At 42.8% G+C, this 22750-nt stretch overlaps 1 protein-coding gene and 1 long non-coding RNA gene across 2 annotated transcripts; one reads left to right on the forward strand and one right to left on the reverse strand.

Annotated features, from left to right (window-relative positions):
• Positions 1-7869: 7869 nt before the first annotated feature.
• Positions 7870-8203, reverse strand: LOC124995507. Its single transcript, XR_007110725.1, has 3 exons — positions 8149-8203; positions 7976-8056; positions 7870-7885 (listed from the first exon to the last, which is right to left on the reverse strand). It is a non-coding gene; the product is annotated as an uncharacterized LOC124995507 (long non-coding RNA).
• A 1002-nt stretch (positions 8204-9205) lies between these two features.
• LOC124995966 (NACHT, LRR and PYD domains-containing protein 12-like) lies at positions 9206-18152 on the forward strand. The gene is made up of 10 exons (XM_047568748.1): positions 9206-9211; positions 10011-10168; positions 10675-12486; positions 12611-12784; positions 13176-13349; positions 14678-14851; positions 15511-15684; positions 16060-16233; positions 16502-16675; positions 17417-18152. The coding sequence occupies exons 1-10, from the start codon at positions 9206-9208 to the stop codon at positions 17424-17426; spliced, it is 3030 nt and encodes a 1009-aa protein (XP_047424704.1). The 3' UTR covers positions 17427-18152.
• The last annotated feature ends 4598 nt before the right edge of the window (positions 18153-22750 follow it).

Consider the following 22750-nt stretch of genomic DNA (forward strand, 5'->3'; position numbering starts at 1 on the left):
CGCTACACACCCCTACAGAGCTTTGATAGAGCTTTTATTGAACTACAGTCATGAAACACTTGCTAGTCAGTGTTCAAGCCGGTCTGTTTTTATAAAGACACAGCCGGATTTATGGATTCAACCGTGTGGCGGCTGACGGTCCGAATCGGGGTCTGGTTAAAAGAGCTCAGTTTAGTGCTGCCTCGAGCGAGTTTCACGTGATGGGCCCCCTGCACGGGGACATCTTCTTTAGCGAGAGACTTCTTTTGAACAGCGTCGACTTGCGGATTAAACTAACTCGGGCGAGTGACGCTTTCTGTCTGATGAGTCAGGCCAACGCCAACTTCCGCCTCAAAATACTGGGAGCTTCTCTGTTTATGAAAAAAGTAACCGTGTCCCCCGCAGTGCGATTAGGTCATTCAGCGGCTCTGATGAAAGGCAACGCCCTCTACCCCATGTCGAGAATTAATGTGAAAACCTATTCCATTCCTCAAAAACTCCAGACTATGCAATCAGGAGAACCTGTTTCTGGGTGTCATGCCTAAATACGTTGTTCTGGGATGGTGAACCATCTCACGCTTTCACGGGAAGAAGAGATCTCTCGCCTTTCAACTTTACTCACAATGACGTGGAGTACTTGGCTCTGTGTCATAACGGCCGACAAGTACCGGCCAAAGCTTTCCAGCCCCAATTTAACAACGGCATTTCCGTGAGAGAATATTATAACATGTTTACTGCCACTGGGAGACATTTGAAAGATTTACCTCTGACCATCGACCGCGAAGATTTCGAAAGAGGATATACTTTATTTGTTTTCAACCTGAGCCCCGACGAAGATGTGGCGGCTCTTTCCCCAGTATCCAGCGGGAGTTTGAGGCTGGAAATGAGATTTCGAGTCCCCTTACCTCACACTCTGACCCTGGTTGTCTACGCCTGCTACGACTCCATTCGGAGATCAATTCAAAACGCCAGGTGCTGGTGGATTATTATTGAAACAATGAATTCTACTGAGCTGGAAACACTCCTGAGCGGACTACTGGGTAACGTATTCCGTGGTGTCTGGGCTTCGGATGAATTACCCTCCCTACAACCCTCGCTGCCCGCATACTATATCGTGAACACCCACCCTCGTCATCTGCCAGGAGAGCACTGGCTAGCGCTCACTGTGGAAAAACATGGAAAGGCCACATTCTTTGACTCTTTCGGACTCAGCCCTGAATTTGAATATTATCCTACAAGCATCCTGCGTTTCCTGGAACGTCAACGTGGAATAAAACAGATCCTGCATCACAATCGTCAGCTCCAGCATGAATTATCGGATGTCTGTGGTCAGCACTGTGCATATTATTTGTGTCTGAGAGGAAGCGGCCTATCGTACGCCGACGTGCTATCTCACTATAAAGACGATCCTGTCCGCAACGATGCCATGGTATCTGAATTTGTTAAAAAATATCAAAAATGTCTAGCATACCCTGCGGCGGGAATTCTAACCAGCTAGCCTGTTCTCTGCAAATGTTTAAAGATTGTTACCGTTTGTGAAAGGAAAAAGTCTGCAACGTTGAACGGATTCAATAAAGCTTTATTATTATTCAATGACTGATTTACAGAGTCTTTATTGTCGTACAATTATCGCAATCATTTATTTATTTTTTGGTGATCTTAAGGAGAGAAATCCGTCCACTCCATAGTCGGACGTTTTTTCTTTTTTCTCCCCCTCATTCGATGAACAGAGGGGACTCTGCAACAGCAGCAGCAGCAGCAGCGTGCGTCTGCAGGGGGCCAGAGTTTTGAGTCTCCTGAACTGCTCACGGGCCTGGGGGTTAGTCACAGAGCTCTCGGGAATATTGAGCTCTGACAGAGTACTTAGAAATTCTATCCATCCTTTCCGGTGGCTGATCATTCACTTTCTTATAGGAAGAGGTCAGATGTTTTACCAGATCAAGCATATGAGAGCCTCTCACAGCTTTACCCCTGTAGATAAATTCACCTCTCGGCGTCCAGCTACTGGGGCTCTTGGATAGTTTTTTCATCACATACTCTGCGTTTTTTTCGACTGCGTGTCGGAAGACTTTTTAAAACATCTTCCTCCTCCCCCACTTCCTGACCTTTCACCTCTGCGTTCTCTGCCTGATGTACCTCTTCTTGCGGTAGACTCAGAGTTATGGGTTGAAGTTCATTCTCCCCTTGTCTGCTGAGGCTGAGATAGCGTTGGAGCAAAGCGTTGTACTTTTAATTTTTTCATAAGGATTTAAACCTCTCTCCTCTAATATCTCACGCATCTTTACATCCAAATCTTGCTGGGCTGTTTGCCTGATGGTGCTACCTGTAGCAGCCGTGGGTTGACTCAGGCGGTTTAACTGATGCGGGGACACCAAAAACATTTTCTGCGTCGTCTTCAGAGCCATGGGAGTAGGAGGGAGGATTATCGTCTAGCGAGTCCTCCTATTAATTCCCCGATAATAGGAATGGCCGCTGTAAGCAGAGGGAAAAGGAAGCCTCCTGTTTGTAACACCCTGCGTTTACTCTTCACGCTGGCTTTCTTATCGGCAATGAGTCTGATATTTTTCTTATATCTTTTTAACTTCTGATATTGTTGCGGTGAAAGGGGTATATTCCCCTTCAAAAGATTCAGCGCGATCTCACACAACGTCTGGAGAAGATCTGGGAGCACCCCCTTAATATATCCTTCCGTCTCTTTGGTGTGGCCTTGGCCAGAACTTTAAGCAAGGGTGCGTTTCTTTCAGACGAGCTGGTCGTGATTCTTTCTGAATGTACACAACAGGCCACTCATAGGGTAGTAGCCCCGTTCTCAGTCTGAACCTGTCTGAGTTAAACCCAGTAATAAATAGGAGTGCGGTTGACTAGTGGCATCTTCGAGACTTTCTAAAAAATATTTTTTTCTGGAGGGAAACATCTGTTGAGCTAGTATATTCATCTGCAGTTTGTCTCTGGGATTTTTGAACAGCACCAGATAATTGGTGTTTAGACCGATGGTTCGACTGAATTTCCCTTGATGAAACACATTCTGAGTGAGCATTATGACGCTCATATTTCGGTGATGCCGGTACTGGGTAAAAATCCTTACCACCTCTGGGTGATCAGATGCTTGAAAGATGACATCATCCAAAATAACCAAGTGTGTTTGGTCGGCTGGAAAAAGAGACTCATCTTCAAAAGAATCCGGTAATCCTTTAATAAATCTTATCTTTTTATTTTTCTTTTGCAGTTCAGTATACAAAGGTTGAAAAGAAGTATAAATCCATACAATATTATTAGGTACATCATTCATGACATGTTCACAGTTTTCCAGAACATTTTTTACAAAAACAGTTTTTCCACATCCACTCGGACCCACCCACCAGACACGAAAAAGGAAGCTGCAATCTGGGGTCAAACTCAATCTCTTCTCCTAGAGAGTGTGACATTTTCTGATTAATAACCAAAGGGTTCGGTTCGCCCGCCAGCTAAAAGACGCCTTTTGTCATACACCACCCTGAACCTCTTTTGGAATGAAGAATTTTTCAGGGTGAAGCCTTTTTTATCTCGCCACGATGTTCTGCTGAGACACTGTAATGACGGCGTCGCTGAGAGGATTCTCAATGTAACCCTCTACCAACTGTTTAATACTGTTGAAGTTAATTTCTTCACCACTCTGACGGTTCAGTGTGATACCCTTCACGCGCAGTGACACTTTACCCCCTCTGGTCTGATATGCATAACTTTTAGGACCTGCTGCTGCAAACTCTTGAATGTAGTCCCCGCCCAGCTCGTCCGTCAGCTGCCCCAGGTAGTTACCTGTGGGAAGAGGCATCTCCCCCTCTCTGACGACATAAATCAAGCTGTCAGTGTCATAATACAGAATCCTTTCGGGATCATGTACCATCTCCATATACCTGTAAAGAGTCAGTCGAGCATAGGATGTGGTAAACGCTGCGATAAAGATGTTATTGCTTTTCCCGGGAGGGAGGATGTACCCGTTACCGTACTGCCACTGCACCATAGCCACCTCATCATTCAGAAAGCCAAAATACTTTACATCGTACTGCTCTGAAAACAGAAACTTGAAAAACTCTTCAGGTTTTCTGATGAGTTGTCTGACCTAAGTTGGTTCTCTGCACAAATTTTCCCCAAAAGCTGATGAGACGAAGTTTGGCTGTTTGTCTTTTTGCAGGATTAGGTGCGATTTTACTCTAATTCAATACCTTGGTTGGCTGCGTAGTCTCTGATGTAATTATCTCTGCTGGCCTCATCCGATGCTTTGGGGGGAAACCAGAAGCCTCCTGTTCACCCTTCAGAAAGGTGTTGATGTAGCCCCTAAAAATGGAGTCACTCTTTTGCTTGAAATGCCAGACTTCTGTTATCTGGGCTACACGGTATCCACTGTCTAGGGCTTTCGTGAATTCAGGCGTCGTCCAGGTACCGGATAGAGCTCTTTCTCCGTCACTATGCATGCACGAACCGGCTTGATGGTTGATCTCAGCGCACACGCGGCAGAGAGTAAACACCAGTTTACCTCGCTCAGTTTTTATGCGGTAGAACAGGTAGAAATAGCTTCCGAGGGGGATACACGACAGCTTTAATCAGGCCGAAGTACTCACGCGGATCTTTAAAACCCTGACGGATAATTTCGGGGTGGCCAAGGGGGTAGTGAAAGTGCGCGTTAACGTACGGATACAAGGATGTAACATCGACGTAACGAACCTGCTCTGTGTCACTTGTCGTGTACCTCAGACGGATGGGACAAGTTCTACCTCCAAACAGCGCATACGCGAGGTTTTAAGGGCTGCGGTGCACTATACTGAAGGAGGAACTGTTTCACTCCGTCATGAGATTTTTTCATTCGGATCCAGTCATGCTCCCATATGAACTGTACCGAGACATGTAGCTCCGATCGCAGGGTCAGCAGCTTGGCTTGGCTGAGTGGAGCTGCTCAAAGGGAGTCTGCAACAAACGATTCACTTCAGTAGGCAAGTAACACTTTGGACAGCCGTGAAAAAAACACCCGAGAAACTCCCATGCTTTTTTAACACCGTCAGTCTCTGCATAGCCGTCCACAAAGTATTTCCCCAGTTTTTCTCTCCTCCGTTCAGAGCGTGTCGAATAGCGACGTTTTCGTTCTGCGAGACCCACTCTAACCACTGGATGCCAGAGTCGGAGTAGTTTTTAAATTGGCGGTTGTAGTTATCGGCGGGCGGTAGAGCCAGAGTGTTTGGAGGGAGGAAATTTGTCTTAAAGACTTTCATGCAGGCGGAAGCGATTGTAATGCACGTAAAGGGGTCAACGCGTGTCTCTCGAATGAATTCTTCGCGAAACTTTAAGCATGATGCTGCCAGGATTTCAGTATCGAGATTGCAGTAAAGCACCGCCTCTTTTTTGAAATCAAATGTACAGCCAGCTTTGGTGCGTACCAGGCATTGAACTTTTTCAGCGTGTCCGAAGGCATCCTGTCTACGCCGTAAGTGTCTGGGGGAGGGTAAGGGCCTACATAATTTAAGTGAGCCTCTGAACTGAAAAGGTGGGGGAAGAAACCTTTGCTTAGTTCCTGGTCGCGTGGAGCATTCACAGCATCGAGGCCCATGGCTGCGGGCATATCTGCTAGGCGCATGGTTAAAAAGGAAAGCGAGTCAATGTATGTTTGACGGAACGCCTCATCCACCATCTGCAACACCTTGCTGCCCTGCATGATTATAACGGGGTGCCATACCTTGCTGAATTATATGATTGAGAAGCAGGTAACTGTCGAAACCCTTAGCGTTGTGAGCTATGAAGATGCAGCCTCTGTATTTCTGTTTTCTGAAGTGTTTAAAGAAGCTAGCTGTGCAACTCATGCCCCAGGAACCCCACTTCTTTCCAAGCATAGACTGTGTACTGATGTAAAATGGGATGTGTCTGCCTGTTCCATCTACAAATGTTTCAAAATCATAAAACACTATGCGGTTCGAATAATCAGTCTCGACCTTCAAAGGAGTCATGTAACACAGATGATCCTCGCCCGGGTCCTTTACGGAACAGACCGACATGTCTTAGCTCGACATTTGTGCTGGGTGCTGCCGCTGATGGCTGAGTAATACACCACTTTGCAGGTATTGCACTTTTTAATTGTACCGCAGTTGCTGGCGGCTGTACCGGCGGTGGGGCGGTGACGAGTATTTTATGTTTTAAATAACACGTGTCGGATCGACACGTCCATATTACAATCGGGGCAATTAATCAGTTTAGTCTCGGTTTTTGTGCAGTCTGAGGTGAAGCATACAGAACAACGGCCCGGGCACTGATGCTGCCATAAGTTAGTAAAACCTGTGTGGCAGTAACCGCAGACGTACCGTGCACCTAGAAATGTTTTTCAGGTTGGTGATACCATAGTAATGGTTCTGATGGAGGAAGAGATAGAGGGTTTTAGGATGCATTCCTTCAGATGTTTGGAATTTAGACAGGGCCCGCTCACCGTCTGCTCTGAAGAAGACGACGATTTTGCAATCTAAAGCCTGTTCAAATTTGATAATATCATTAAAAGTCACAGGCGTGTCGTCCGCTAACCCCGCATGATTCTGTAGCAACTTTAGCGTGCTCAGTGGCCTGACGCGTGGTTAATTCACGGTTTAAAAGCTGAGCGAGGTTAATGGCAAAGCAGAGCTGGTTGCCAGGATTGATGACAATGTTCAGGCAATGGGCTTTTTTCCTGCAGATTTCATCGTCAAAAATGGTTTGCAGTTTTCTTTTAACACCCCCTCTAGGACTACGTACCACCTGCACAAGTAACTCCATCTCATCTTCCGGCATAATGGCCATGTTTGATTGCACAAGGCGGTCGAGAGCCTCTTGAACATGGTTTAGAGGTAGACTGCCGTTGTGTGTGACTATGACAGAGGCGCTGTTTGATCTTTCCCCCCTTAAATTCTAGTTGCAGCACATCCCCCTGTCTGGCATAGGATACAGCCCGTTCAACCCGCTGCTTGGAGAGTCTCCATCACATTAAGATAAAACTCTGCGTAATTACTCACAGGATTGGGAAAGTTGAAATTTAGCATCTGTCTTATTTCAATGTTATTAAACCTGTCTCTGGAGACCCTCCCGGGGGATTCAGGATTTTGACCCGCACCCCTCTGAGCGGCTGGTGTTGTAGGTGGAAGTACGAGGACGGACCGGGTAACGGATCGTTTACGGGTAAAAGGTTAGACGGACCAGGCACGGAATCTTCGGTTGGACGAACAGAGGGAACCTGCGTCGGCCGAGGTAATGGTACATTAGACGGATAAACGACGCGGGGTTGGGAGGGAGGAGGTAAGAGCTCCGGGAGTGGAGGACTGGACAAAGCTTCTCTTAAACGTTGAAGGGCTACATCGATACTTTCCAAATTTTGAAAATCAGAAGGTTCGTTGCGAGCCTGAGGCTCGTTTGAAATCTCTAAAGGCTGTAATTCAAGCGGCGGAGGTAAAAGCTCGGGGGATGGAGGACTGGACGGAGCTTCTCTTAAACGCTGAAGGGCTACATCGATACTTTCCAAATTCTGTAAATCCGAAGGTTCGTGGCGAGCCTGAGGCTCGTTTGAAATCTCTAATTGTTGTTGTATTTCAACCAGTGGAGGTAAAGTTTGCGGGTGAGGGATATCGCTTAACACTTCAACCATAGACTGTAAAGATAACAGAGCTGACTGCGAGACCGAAGACTGTAAAGATAACAGAGCTGACTGCGAGACCGAATTTTCCCCTTGATCATTCATCATTACAACACACACGACTCTACCTAGTCAACGCTGAGGTCAATTCACAAACAGAAGTCAGTATTTTCCAAAAAGTTTTTCACAACCTTCCCTCTCGATAGACCCCGACGTCCTGAAGCTGATCTCCTTGTATTCCTCCTGCCGCTTCTTCTAGTGGAATGCTTCAGTCTGGGTATGGCCTGGAGTCTACAGAATAGATAAAGAAGTATTTATTTTATTTAGCTGATTAGCTATTATTTATTTTAAGTTTGTATAAAATTTGTATTTTATTTTTACCGTCAGTCACGGCTTTCTCTGGCGCTTCTGGTATGCTAATTTCGGATCCAGATGGTCCTCCGTCAGTGTCAGCTTCTTTAGCTATCAGAATCAGTTAAAATATCACAATGAGTGACATGGCTTACTTATAATCATTTAGTTTCTTAAAAAAATAAATAAATAATAATTCTTACTGTTAGCCGGTTGTCTGACTTGCTTTTCTGGCGTGTCGGGTATGACGAGTAGCGGTAGACACCGTCTTCGTTGGTACAAGTAGCCTTGTCCACCTTGTGAGCGGGTTCTGGTCTGCACTCTACAAAATGGAGAGAGACGGGTTTAGATTTATTTTACTTATTATTTAAAATTTATACTTCTTCTTCTTACCGTTAGTCGGAGGTGTCTCGGGCCTGTCTGTTGCATGAATTTCAGATAGAGATAGAAGTCCACTCTCGTTCCCGTAATCCAAAACGCTGTCTAGTATTGCTTCGTCACCTGCTAAAGTATAATACAAGTCAATAGAATCTATCACATACATTCTGGGATACACAGTCAAAGGATAGCGGAAGAGTGTTAGTGCTTCTACCTTCAAACAGTACGCTCCCTGGCCAGATTACGGTCTGAGAAGGATATACTATAACCAGAAAACAATTATTATTATAATACTTTAGTGAAACACACACACACACATATAAATATATTCACACATGCAGTTTTTTGTTTTTGTTTTTTTTTGTTTTGTTTTTTTTTTTGTTAAAGGAAAGTAACTAACCATTCTGAACTGATACAGATGCGGTGGATGGGACTACTTCAGGGGTGCCCTACAAAAAAAAAAAAAATACAAGAGTAATTCTTGTAAATTTCTGTAAAATGTATAGCCTCCTTTGAATGAAATAACTGCCTTACATAAGATGCCCTGGCTGTCCTCATCATATGCACGGCAAAAGAAGGCCGCTTTCTCAGTGTCTGGAAGAAAGGCCCTGTGTTATCCTTATACCGTAACAATGAAACATGTATAAAATCATGTAAGTCTTAAAATGTTACATACAAGAATCCATTTTTGATGCTTTCACGAAAAGATATCTTTATTCTGAAAAAACAGGTTCGGAAAAACTATGTTAGGTGTAGTAAAAGGAATCACCCGCTAATAAAGGTACAGAGATTACTTACCCTCCCCAGAAAAAAGATAATTAGCTTCTTTGGAGACTCTCAGGCAGGACTGATGTGATGTCTTCAGCGGCAGGCCGTGATGAAATGCGCGTATGACATCGACTGACCAGCAGTATTATACGCGACACCGCTGTTTCACCTAACAAAAATACTTTCACATACCCCCCGACTTTCTACCTCGGGGGGTCTTGAAACCGCTGTTTCAGGTAATAAAAATACTTTCAAATACCCCCCAACTTTCTACCTCGGGGGTCTTGACACCGCTGTGTTTACCTGATCAAAATACTTGCACATAATCCCCGACTTCCTACCTCGGGGGTCGTGACAACCGCTTTTTTCACCTAATAAAAAGATTCTCGCATAATCCCCGACTTCCTACCTCGGGGGTCGTGGCACCGCTGTTTCAGGTAATAAAAATGCTTTCACATACCCCCCGACTTCCTACCTCGGGGGTCGTGACCCCGCTGACTCATCTTAAAAAAAGATTCTCACACAGACCCCGACTTCCTACCCCCAAGGAAAGTGAAATGCCACAACATCCAATCAGCGTTGGTTACGCCCACCTTGAAAGTTGCTGACGCCTACTTCCTCAGTCACGCCCCCCTTGAAAGTTGGTGACGCCCACTTCCTCAGTCACGCCCACTTCCTCAGTCACGCCCACTTGATCGGTCACGCCCACTTTGATCCATCAAATTCATTCGATTAAAAAGTGACAGATGGTGTTTTTCTTTATTTTTTACAGTTCATTGGTGTTGATGAGTTGAAATCAACTTAATTCAATCAAGTGAATTCAAACTCTTCTTCTTTCGCCAACGATGTGAAAATGATGTTAGTGATGAAGAAATGTGTTGACAGAGAGAGGAAGAGGAGTCATGTTTCTGTGGAGGAGCAGTTGTCCTGCTGTGCTTTGTGTCAGGACGTCCTGAAGGATCCAGTTTCTACCAGCTGTGGACACTGGTTCTGCAGACAGTGCATCACCTCATACTTGGACCAGTCTGCTTCATCAGGACACTCCTCCTGTCCCCAGTGTGGAAAAAAAAGTAAGACTCTACATCGGTCTGCTGGCGAACTCTTGCTAAAATAAGTTCTTAGATTCTATTTTGCCTCCCTGCACATTGCATATCAGCCTTATTTTACTCATGACTGATCTTTGTTACTTACTGCTGATATAAATTAATCTGTTCCTGTTGTAACTGACCACTAAGAGGCTTTTATTTGGAAACAGCCAGAGGAAATGTTGATAAGCAGTATTATGTTGATATAGTGCAGTTAAAAACAAGAGATGGACATTTTATCATTTTATGAATGGATCAGTCTTAAATATTACAGAGAGGAAGAAACAACCACGGTGATCTGTTAGATGAAGAGCTGTAGACAAGCTGCTGTCAATCAAACACTGACACACACCCTCAGAGGAAAGAGCATTTTCTAAAACATTTCTGAAATGTTCTAACTCTATAAATGCGTTATTATGACAAGAAGCAAAATGATTCACAGGTCAGTTTTCTGTTCTTAAAACAACTTAAAACTGTTTTCGTTTTTGTCTCTCGTTTCTTCATCTTTCCATCAGATGTTGGTCAGCAGAAGGTTTTAGATGAACATAAGATCAGTCTGAGGAGGAGATGTGAACATGTGACTGAAGGAACTAATGTAAGACGAAGAGGAACCCTCCTCAACAGGATCTACACGGAGCTCTACATCACAGAGGGACAGAGTGAAGAGGTTAATACCCAACATGAGGTGAAGCAGCTTGAGACAGCTTCCAAGATGAAGGCCCTCCATGACACTCCGATCAGGTGCCACGACATCTTTAAAGCCTCACCTGACCAACAGAGAAACATCAGACTGGTTCTGACCTACGGCGTCGCTGGTGTTGGAAAAACCTTCTCAGTGCAGAAGTTCACTCTGGACTGGGCAGAGGGTTTGGAAAACCAAGATGTCAGTGTGGTGATTGTGCTTTCGTTCAGGGAGCTGAACTTGATCAAAGATGAGCAGTACAGTCTTCTCAGGCTGCTCCATGTTTTCCATCCAACATTACAGAAGATCACAGCAGAGGAGCTGGCTGTCTGGAAACTTTTGTTCATCTTTGACGGCCTGGATGAAAGCAGACTTTCACTGGACTTCAACAACAGTGAAGTTGTGTCTGATGTCACACAGAAGGCATCAGTCAATGTGCTGCTGACAAACCTCATCAAGGGGAACCTGCTTCCCTCGGCTCTGGTCTGGATCACTTCCAGACCTGCAGCAGCCAATCAGATCCCTCCTACATGTGTTGACAGGGTAACAGAAGTACGAGGCTTCACTGACACCCAGAAGGAGGAGTACTTCAGGAGGAGGTTCAGTGATGAAGAGCTGTCCAGCAGAATCATCTCCCACATCAAGACCTCCAGGAGCCTCCACATCCTGTGTGGAGTCCCAGTCTTCTGCTGGATCACTGCTACAGTTCTGGAGCACATGTTGACTACAGAGCAGAGAGGAGAGCTGCCCAAGACCCTGACTGACATGTATTCACACTTTGTGATGGTTCAGACGAAGAGGAAGAAGAACAAGTACCATGAGGGACATGAGACGAGTCCAAAGGAGCTGATGGAGGCTGACAAGGAAGTTCTTCTGAAGCTGGGGAGGCTGGCGTTTGAACATCTGGAGGAAGGAAACATCATGTTCTACCAAGAAGACCTGGAGCGCTGTGGTCTGGATGTGACAGAGGCCTCAGTGTACTCAGGAGTTTGTACAGAGATCTTCAAAAGAGAGACTGTGATCTTCCAGAAATCAGTCTACTGCTTTGTTCATCTGAGCGTTCAGGAGTTTCTGGCTGCAGTCTACATGTTCCACTGTTACATCAACAAGAAGACAGAGCTGCTGGAGGACTTCCTGGAAAAAGACAACCAGAACTCCACTAAGTCTTTGGAGGACTTCCTGTATGGAGCCATGAAGAAATCCCTGCTCAGTAAAACTGGTCACCTGGACCTGTTTGTTCGCTTCCTTCATGGCCTCTCTCTGGAGTCCAACCACAGACTCTTAGGAGGTCTGCTGGGTCAGACAGAGAACAGTCCAGAAATCATCCAGAGAGCCATCAGCAAGCTGAAGAAGATGAGGACTTATACAATGTCTCCTGACAGAAGCATCAACATCTTCCACTGTCTGATGGAGATGAACGACCTCTCAGTTCATCAGGAGATCCAAGAGTTCCTGAAGTCAAAGAACAGATCAGAGAAGGAACTCTCTGAGATCCACTGCTCAGCTCTGGCCTACATGCTGGAGATGTCAGAGGAGGTTCTGGATGAGTTGGATCTGGAGAAGTATGACACATCAGAGGAGGGACGACAGAGACTGATCCCAGCTGTGAGGAACTGCAGAAAGGCTCAGTGAGTCCTGATCATTAACAGAATCAATCAGATGTTCATCAGATGATCACCTCACTCATACTCATTCAGTCTGGATCTAGATGTAAATGATCTTATAACAGATTTATTTGTTTTCTAATCACAGATTTACTGGACGTGGACTCTCAGAGACTCACTGTGAAGTTGTGTCCTCAGCTCTGAAGTCCAACCCTTCCTATCTGACAGAGCTGGACATGAGTGATAATGACCTGAAGGATTCAGGAGTGAAGCATCTGTCTGCTGGACTGGAGAGTCCAAACTGTAGACTGGAGACTCTGAGGTCAGTTCACTGACTGGAGCTGTTGGAGGTTTTCTTTATTTATTCACTTCAGATCATTGACTGATGTGACAAATGTTGTTTAGTTAATAAATGTTCATGTTTACGACAAGTCTTCTAGATAATTTCAATCATACATCATTACTACTCAGAACATTTCACACCTCACTGAAACTCCTCAAACTATCACTGGCCTCCTCTCTTAAAACAACAAGTCCTGGTAAATATGCTGCTTTGGTGCAACAGTCCATTCACTACTCCACTGATAATAAAAAACATTTTTAACTGTTAAGACTGTTACTGTTGTTGAGTCAGACTGATAGAAGGCTGCTGCTCTGAGTCAGGATGAAACACATAATACATTTTATGGAGCTCACTTTTATTCTTTATTCAGACTGAAGAGCTGCAGTTTGTCTAAGATCAGCTGTGATTATCTGGTCTCAGCTCTGAAGTCCAACCCCTCCCATCTGAAACATCTGGACTTGAGTTACAACTTCCTGAAAGATTCAGATGTGAAGCATCTTCTTGATCTTGTGAAGAGTCCAGACTATAAACTGGAGACTCTGAGGTCAGTCTCCATGTTTTCTTTGTATGCTGAGATGAATATGATGGTAAAGTTATGGTGACATCAGGCTGATATTCTACTGATCCACACTGAGAATCTTCACGGTAAAGTCCGTTTTCTTGTTCTGTGGTTTAGTCCATTGACTGTGGCAGAGCCATGTTGAGCTCCACATTTCAAAGCTTCATAGAAGAAGAAAAATCCTCCACTGGATGACTGATTTTGAATCTTTGACACTCTTCATTTCCACCTTAAAGTCTGTCAGACATTTAGAACAGAACTAAAATCATTTCCACCACATCAGACTGGAACTAATAAATGTTCGGTATCTGCTTGTGGAGTCTAGTGATGATTATAGTGACATATTCAAAGCAAACACCATCAATGCTCCAGAAAATGAGACTTTGTTTTAATTCATCCTGATGTGTTTGTTTTCTTTGAAACTTGAGAATCTTCAGTGGAATCAGAAATAAATGTATCTGCACAACATGAGTTTGTAGAGATGGAGCCTCTAGTGGAGCTGTCAGAGCTCAGAGCTGAAGTCACTACGTCTTTATGTTGTTATTAATATTAATGAGAGCTCTTCTTCACTTGTTCTGTTTCACTGTTTAAAGCCGCTTCCTGTTGGCTTCAGATGTTTGAAGTTTACATTATATGAACTTGTTCATTCTGAAACTTTAGCTCTGAACACATGATGGAACTCTGAGTGACTTCAAGCAGGAACTTTGTAAACTCACATCTTTTATACTTAATCCAGACTGGAGGACTCCAATGGTTCAGAGATCAGCTGTGATTCTCTGGTCTCAGCTCTGAAGTCCAACCCCTCCCATCTGAAACATCTGGACCTGAGTGGAAACAAGCTGAAGTATTCAGATGTGAAGCTGCTTCTTGATCTTGTGGAGAGTCCAGACTATGAACTGGAGACTCTGAGGTCAGACTCCATATTTTCTTTGTGTGCTGAGATGAATATGATGGTAAAGTTGTGGTCACGTCAGGCTGATATTCTACTGATCCACACTGAGGATCTTCATGGTAAAGTCTGGTTTCTTCTTCTGTGGTTTAGTCCATTGACTGTGGCAGAGCCATGTTGAGCTCCACATTTCAAAGCTTCATAGAAGAAAAATCCTCCACTTCTTTGTTAAAACATCTTGATAGCACACTTGCAGAGGTCAAGGTGACATCTTCAAATGTCTATTTGTCTAAACCAGAATCTATAAGAGTTCACTGTGAAAGAATAAAACGTGTTTAACTTCAAAATTGTTCATTCTGAACTCTTTTCAGCTCTGAACACATGATTTCACTAAGGAACTTTTATTCTTTTATTCTTTATTCAGATTAAAGAACTGCAGTTTGTCAGAGATCATCTGTGATTCTCTGGTCTCAGCTCTGAAGTCCAACCCCTCCCATCTGAAACATCTGGACTTGAGTAACAACAATTTGAAGGATTCAGGAGTGAAGCAGCTGTGTGGTTTTCTGGAGAGTCCAGACTGTAGACTGGAGACTCTGAGGTCAGTTCACTGTCTGTTACTGTTGTAGATCTGATATGTTTAATCACCAACTGAATTTAATTCATCTTCATCCACAACTTTCCTCCATAAATCTGTAAGTGTCCTTTAGTTCAACATGAGTGTTTGTAGCAGAAACTGTAGAAAATGTCCACTGTAAATCAAATTTCAATCAAATAAACAGCATGTGATACATGCATTGCTGCTCCTATGTATTTTAGATGGTGGTTTTAGTGAGATAATTAAAGATGGTTAAAGATACATTTAGTGAAACACACTCAGTAAAGTATGCATAAAACACACTAGCAACCAGACAGGGAATAAATAGGTAGCATTATCCAACAAACACAAGTTCAACAAGTCACAGAAACATAACTGTTTGTTACGAACATCATGGACTCCAACACTTTTCTACATGAGTATGTCTCCCCAAACAGCAGCTCACCAACACCTGCTGTCTAATTCTCAACCCAGCAGACAAGCACATGTAGCCTAAATATTACTGTGGCAGTATAGTTAGTGGATGGAAGCTTGGCTAGAAGATACAGCAGCTAAATGACATTAGCAAGAAAAAACATTATTAACACTTAGATCTGAAAGTATTCACAGAAAACTCACATGAGTTCTGACACAGATTACTACATCTTTCATTCTTTATTCAGACTAAAGAACTGCAGGTTGTCAGAGATTAGCTGTGATTCTCTGGGACCAGCTCTGAAGTCCAACCCCTCCCATCTGAAACATCTGGAACTGACTGACAATATCCTGGAGGATTCAGGAATGAAGCAGCTGTGTGGTTTTCTGGAGAGTCCAGACTGTAGACTGGAGACTCTGAGGTCAGTTCACTGTCTGTTACTGTTGTAGATCTGATATGTTTAATCACCAACTGAATCTAATTCATCTTCATCCAGAACATTACTGTTCCTCAAACTGAAGACAAGCTCATTTCAATAACTGTATAATGTTGATGCTTCATTCCTGGTCAACACACACAGATGAGATCATGTGTTCAGATGCAGGTGTTTGAGGTGTGTTTAGTGTCTGAGCTTCCTGCTGTTTCATCATCATTCAGTCACATTTCATTTGGAGTCAAACCTACTGTCACATATTACTGTCTGTAGAAGACATGATGGAGATCCACAATAACACAAGGACAAAGTCACTCAGATATGGAGAGGAGATTTAATCTACATCTTTCATTCTTTATTCAGATTGGAGAACTGCTGGTTGTCAGAGATCAGCTGTGATTCTCTGGTCTCAGCTCTGAAGTCCAACCCCTCCCATCTGAAACATCTGGACCTGAGTAACAACAACCTGAAGGATTCAGGAGTGAAGCAGCTGTGTGGTTTTCTGGAGAGTCCAGACTGTAGACTGGAGACTCTGAGGTCAGTTCACTGTCTGTTACTGTTGTAGATCTGATATGTTTAATTACCAACTGAATCTAATTCATCTTCATCCACAACTTTCCTCCATAAATCTGTAAATGTCCTTTAGTTCAAGACGAGTGTTTGTAGCAGAAACTGTAGAAAATGTTAAAGTAAATGAAGCTTAAAGGCTGTTAGGACACAGTAATGTTGAGTTGCACATTTAACACCTGAACACATCGGAGTGAATTATTCATGATTTAATCTACATCTTTCATTCTTAATTCAGTTTGTGGAGCTGCAGTTTGTCACAGATCGGCTGTGATTCTCTGGTCTCAGCTCTGAAGTCCGACCCCTCCCATCTGAAACATCTGGACCTGAGTGACAACAACCTGAAGGATTCAGATATGAAGCAGCTTCTTGATCTTGTCAAGAGTCCAGACTATAAACTGGAGACTCTGAGGTGAGCGGGGGGTTCCAGTCAGTCCATGCTGCTTTCATCAGTATCGTCCTAAACACAGTTAGTATCAAAGATCCAGTGTTTCCTGTGAACCTGCAGCTTCTCAGTGAAGCAGTGAGAGGAGAATGGAGACAGGCTTCAGGATTGGACAGAAAGACAGAGAGAGAGACAACAGTCAGCCAATCAGATGAGCCAGAAGCTTGTTGTGATCATGTGTTTGAGTTGATGTGAAGACGACTGTTGTTGTTGTGTTGATGTGTCCAGGAAATAAAGCTGGATTCCAGCTGACAGCCTTCCAAGATGTATAGAGACAGTGGTGGTCATTCATCACATCTGATCAACAACTGATCACAGCTCTGAGATCAGTCTGACTGAAGCCTGCACATCACAGAAGCAGCGTTACATTTAGTAACCATGAGTTTCTTAGTCAGCTGATCTTTGTTTCCATGGAGCAGCAGTAAATCCATCACTAAAGTGTTGGTGCAGTAATGAAGCGTTCAGGACTCTCAGCAGTTTCTTAGTGAAATCTGCAGAGGAAACAGACTTGATGCTAAAAGTCTCTGCAGGTCTGTGTGTGTTCACTCCAACACGTTAACATGAAGCTGAAAGGAAGCTGGCTGAGCTCCACAGCTGCTCCACTGCTGCTCTGAACAGGACTCAAGTCCCTGCTGCTCTTTCTACTGGATGTGATGATGAAGGGAAACACTCCTTCACCTCCTCTCTTCTTTCTCCTCCTCTCTACAGGTGGGAGTGATGATAAACAGGAAGAGCTGTGTTTGATGATCCAGAGGCTGAAGCAGCAGCAGTCAACATCAGTCTCAGATCAGCGACATTTTTATAACGGCAGCATAATGTAACAAGCTAATCACTGATGTAAATAGTATCTGTTAAATACACCACAACATACAGGAAATTATTATTTTCTCTTTATTTATTATACAAATGCATTGTACTCTGTACAGTAACACAATCACAACAACAAGTAACTGTTTAATCACATTTTTTAGTTTTGAATGAGCAACATCCCTTTGTAATCCATGTTATAAACTTTCCTTTATGAAAAGAAATATATTGGATCCCATCACCCGTTCTATTGCGCATCTGTCATCTAATGTGATATTTGGGAATCCTATAAAACGATTTCCACTCTGCTTGTTCTTTACAATTTAGACATTAATTAGTTACTCACAGATATCAACGGAATAGATATTAGAGAAGTGCACTTTCCTGCCAATGTGGCAGTGTTGTGATTAACGGCTCTGACTGATGTCAGCTCACAGAGTTCTATAGGCAGCCAACATGAGCATTGGTTTATTCTGGTTATTATTTACTTTAAGGCTGGAAGCTTTAACTAAATCCTTTGGGATTTATGCCTTTTCTTTATCTGTAGATTATATTGTTATCTTGGTCTCTTGTTATTTTTAAATTGTAAATGATTTGCAAAACATGTCAATGAAAAGAGAATAAATAATAAAATCTTTCCTGATTTCCTTCAATTTAAACTAAATACTCCACAAATGATCCTGCAGTAGTTCCACCCAGCTGCTCTGGATGTCAGGATGAAGTGAATTTTTATTGTTGGAACAAGAAGGAAAACATTAGGACAATTTACAGCATGAAAAACCACAACTGTAGAGACACAGTGTTGTATTTGATGTTTTATTTGTGTAGTTCAAATCAATTCAGTTAGAAATGAGAAGGGAGCTGTGGTGAAGCAAAATGTTTTGGTGAATGGTCTAGTTTTTATATAACTTCTTTATACCTAATAGATTGAACCCAGTCTGAACATCATTCCCCTAAAGGTTTCATCTTCGTTCAAAGTTTGAGACTGGAGCCTCATTAGTGGGTCATTAAAGTACCATTCACTGGAGAAAGAATACAGGATCAGAACAGATTCCTCCAGTCCCATATGAGTATTGGTTCATTATCAGACTCTAGCCATATACTTATTATTATTGTTATATTACACGTTTATGTCCTTTGCATTGTTGGAGAAGAAGATGGAGCCAGTGTGTTTGTGTTACTAATGTCAACTCTTTACTGGTGTACAATCGGTAAACACTGCTCGATATATGAATTTCTGCCAAAGAAACGGTCAATTTGGATCATGGTGGATATAGAATTTTGCCCCAGCATCTATTAGCGATCCTAGTTCACTCCACTTTCATCCACTCATTCATTCATCTTCTGTAACTACTCTGTCATCTGTCCTAATCTTGACTTGGCACAAGTCCCAGTGACAGGTTGGTCTGACAAGCAAACCAAAAGTAGAACATCTTTATCTGATGACAACATTTAATATTGCCTCCAAATCATGGGTCTAGCTTGGAAGCTCAACGTACTGGGTCTCACCTGATGCAGAAAAAAGTTGCTGATAGAAACTTGTGTCCACTCCAGATTGTCGACGCAGACCTCAGAAGAGTATCAGAATTGGTAAGGTCAACTGAGGAGGTTTGGAGATACAGACGTTCGTGTTCGGCGAAATTTCGACCAAAGTTTCAGTTGCCATTGTTGAAAGTGAAGCAAGAAGTGGAAGCACAAATGACCCAACTTACAAAAAAGACATAGCAGTTACTGAAATGAATTTGTTACAGAGGGAAGTAGAAATTAGTCACACTGGTGTAGGTTCCTGTGGGACCCAAACGCAGTACTATAAATTCTCCTAAAAGCCTCAAGATGAGATGATGAATGACCCCAGAGGAACTGACCGGTGCTGAAGTGACCCCTTCTTGTTTTAGCCTGGCATTCGAGAGGGTTCACAGGAGCTGTCCAGTGCTGAAGTGACCTCTCCTTATGCCTGGTACAGTGCCAGCAGGGGCAACGGTGCATGTAAACTAATAAAGGAAAGAGCTACTTTTTTTTAAAGTAGAATAATTTGCTGAATTTTGGACCAATTTCAAGCTTTTTGATTTGTTAAAAATGTCACATATGTAACCATGATACTGGGTGCTTGGATTTTTAAAAATGTTGGTTTTACTACCTAAATACAAATCATCACCTTACTAAAATATGTAATTTTTTCACAAAATATGTTTAATAATGAATATCATAGATTTCATAGATGTACAGGATCTAATAAACCTAATAATGATTAATAGTGGAATTATTTATTTGTAGACAATTCTTTATCTTATCTTTATCTTTGGCTACTTTTCTCACATTTTTAAGTTTTCCCAAAGACAGAATTTTGAGGAAGCACTGGTTTTTCTAATAATTGTGGTTTTGGTCCATTCCCACTGCCAAATCTAGTTTAAAGACTAGGTTTAAAGATTTAACAATGACAAAATGTACAAAGACTTAAAAAGAAACAAATTGAAAAATTGAATCTTTAGGAATGGATTTATGATGCTTGTAAACACAATTTATTATTTGGTAAATGCTCTTGTTCGTTTCATCACTTTCTGTGTTTGGTCAAGTTAGAACTTCAATGTGTCACCAACCAGTTTATTCATGAACTCGCCAAAGACACTGATAGATCCTACCTTTATCTCAGTCAGTGAACTCACCACAGGCAGGAAGTGTATGTATCCTAGAAACCTTTAGAGGTCCCTGAACTTCCCACTGGATCCATGAATTTACTGGGAGAAGCAGCTCCTCAGTGGGTCAGTCTATTTCCTGGAAGCCTCCCACTGATTCTCTTGAATGGACTGATAGATACTGATGAGCTGCAGTTCCTCTAGAGACCACCAGGTGGTGATGTCTCCTCATCCACTCTGGGAATCCCTTCATTTCCTCTTTCCACAAATAAAGTCAGTTCAGTTTGAACAAGATGATCAGTTCCACTCTCCTAACATCAGTAATCTGAGACCCTTATGTCTTCAAAGGCTCAAGGTTCTGTTAAATGTTTAAAGTGTTAAGGTGGTATTAATATATTAAGGTGGTATTGAAATATTTTAACATGAGAAGCTGCCGACTGAACACTGGAAAGAAAACGTTCACATGTTTGAAGAGTTTCTAACTCAGTTTTCTAGAAGAATATTTAGTTGGAAGACTCTGAAGTCACTGACAGATTAACAACACCATCTACAGTACGTGCTCTGAAAGTCTGATGTGTGTTAACAGTGTGGACAAAATATTAGGAACATTTTCCTGTCTGATCCAGTCCAGCACAGCACCACCAGCAGGCTGCAGTTCACCACTTTTCCTTGGACCTGAATAACTCTGAGAGTGCGTTTGTCTCTGTTTCCAGTTTCTTCTGTTTGACTGTTAATATCTTGGAGACACTTTCAGCCTGAAATCATCTTCACTGATCAGAGCTTCACAAAATAAGACACAACATAAAGAAGATAGAAGAGAAACTAGATTTTTATCACGTTGTTCTTCAGTCATTTCACATTTGTAGATCTTTATATATCAAACATTTCAGAATATTTCCTCCTTGTAGTGAGAATATTTTTGATGCTTTCTCAGTTTTGTGAGACGAAACTCAAAGTTGATGTGTGTTGTACTGTTGAAGGACTTCAGGGAACATTCTGCTGATATTTGATGTGACTTTAAACACTAAACAAATATTGCAGCATGAAGTTGACGGTGGCAAAGAAAAAACTTTAGTTTAGTAGAGTTAAGTTTGATTATTTATTAGTTCTGTTACTGAGTATTTAGGATCAAAGTTGTTTTGGTCACAGAGCTCCCAGATGTTTAGAAGCAGTTCACCTGACACAGGTTTAACCAGTGGACAGTAGAGTGGATGGTGGGTGAGCATTTAGCATTTAGCTATAACTGTTCCTGGAATGAATCGTTCCTCTTTTCTCTGTAACGTCTGATCCAACCTAATAAATGATCAAGGACAGCACAGCAGCTGATACCAACTCTGGAAAGAGATCTGTAGAAGTGAACAAACAGATGAAGCTACTGTTATTTCTACACAGGGATAATGGGGTAAAACAGCTGTTCACGTGGACTCCCAGGTCACAGTGGGATTCTTCAGCATTCAGATGGAGAAAGCAGCACAGGAACAGAACCAGAACAGAAGCAGACTCAGTCCAAAGAGACTGGTTAGCATCCAGCTGAGCAGCCTAGCGCTGCCTCCCTGCACAGCTGACAACAGGTCGACGTCACGTTGGTAGTAAGGTGGCATCAGGTGCGTTTGTGTCAGAGCTGTTTTCCAGATACGAGCACAGTGTGGGACCCATGTCTGTGTTATCAGCTCATCAGTCATTTCATGGAGCTAAACCTCCCTGTCTCCATGTCACATTTAATGTCAGTCTCATTGTTCAGAAGTAGATAGATACTTTATTCATCTCAATGAGAAATTTACATTTCCAGCAGCTTGACAAGAATGGGACACCAGGGACATGCAGGTTCAGAGAAACAAGCAGTATTAGGTTATATAAAATATAGAAATACAAAACAATAAAAAATACAAAAGAAAAAAAACAAAAATACAACATGCACAAAAAGTGTTTGAATGTATGTGTGATAAGGTGCATGTGTATGGTGAGGTGTTATATAGGTGTTACATACAACAATACAGTGTCTGTACTTGATATAATTATTTTATTGTGTTAAACAGTCGCATGCCGTGTGGGAGGAACAATCTCCTCAGTCTGTTTGTGGAGCAGGACTGAAGCTGCTCCTGTGCCCATTAATGTCACTGTGCAGTGGATGATCTGGATTGTCCATGATGGCTAAGAGCCTGTCCTTTGCTCTGCAACAGATGTCAGGCTGTCCTGCACTGTGCCAAAGACAGAGCCCACCTTCCTCACCAGCTTGTCCAAGTGTGAGGCGTCCTTCCTCTTAAGGCTGCTCCCCCAGCACACTACTGCGTGCAGGAGTTCACCTGCTACCACAGACTGGTAGAAGATCTGTAGCAGCTTAGTCCACAACCATCTCCTTAGTCTTGGTGGTGTTAAGGGTCATGTGGTTGGAATCACACCATGTGACGAAGTCCTCAATCAGTTCTCTGTACTTCTCCTCCTGTTCACCCTTGACACAACCAACGATGGCCGTTTACAAATCACTCTTTTCTTTCTTCAGTTGATTTCTACAACATGTTCTTCATCCAAGTCTTCCTCCCTTAGAATCAGATCACTCTGAAGCATGTGTTGTTTCTCCTCTGCTTTAGTTTGGGATACTCTT

Source organism: Mugil cephalus, chromosome 18 (genome assembly GCF_022458985.1).
Source record: "Mugil cephalus isolate CIBA_MC_2020 chromosome 18, CIBA_Mcephalus_1.1, whole genome shotgun sequence".
NCBI classification, from domain to species: domain Eukaryota; kingdom Metazoa; phylum Chordata; class Actinopteri; order Mugiliformes; family Mugilidae; genus Mugil; species Mugil cephalus.

Excerpts from the sequence above, each read along its gene's own strand:
- LOC124995966 (XM_047568748.1), top strand. Across the intron at positions 12,487-12,610 it reads AGGAACTGCAGAAAGGCTCA|ATTTACTGGACGTGGACTCT; the intron begins GTGAGTCCTGAT and ends TTCTAATCACAG. Across the intron at positions 15,685-16,059 it reads TGTAGACTGGAGACTCTGAG|ATTGGAGAACTGCTGGTTGT; the intron begins GTCAGTTCACTG and ends TTCTTTATTCAG.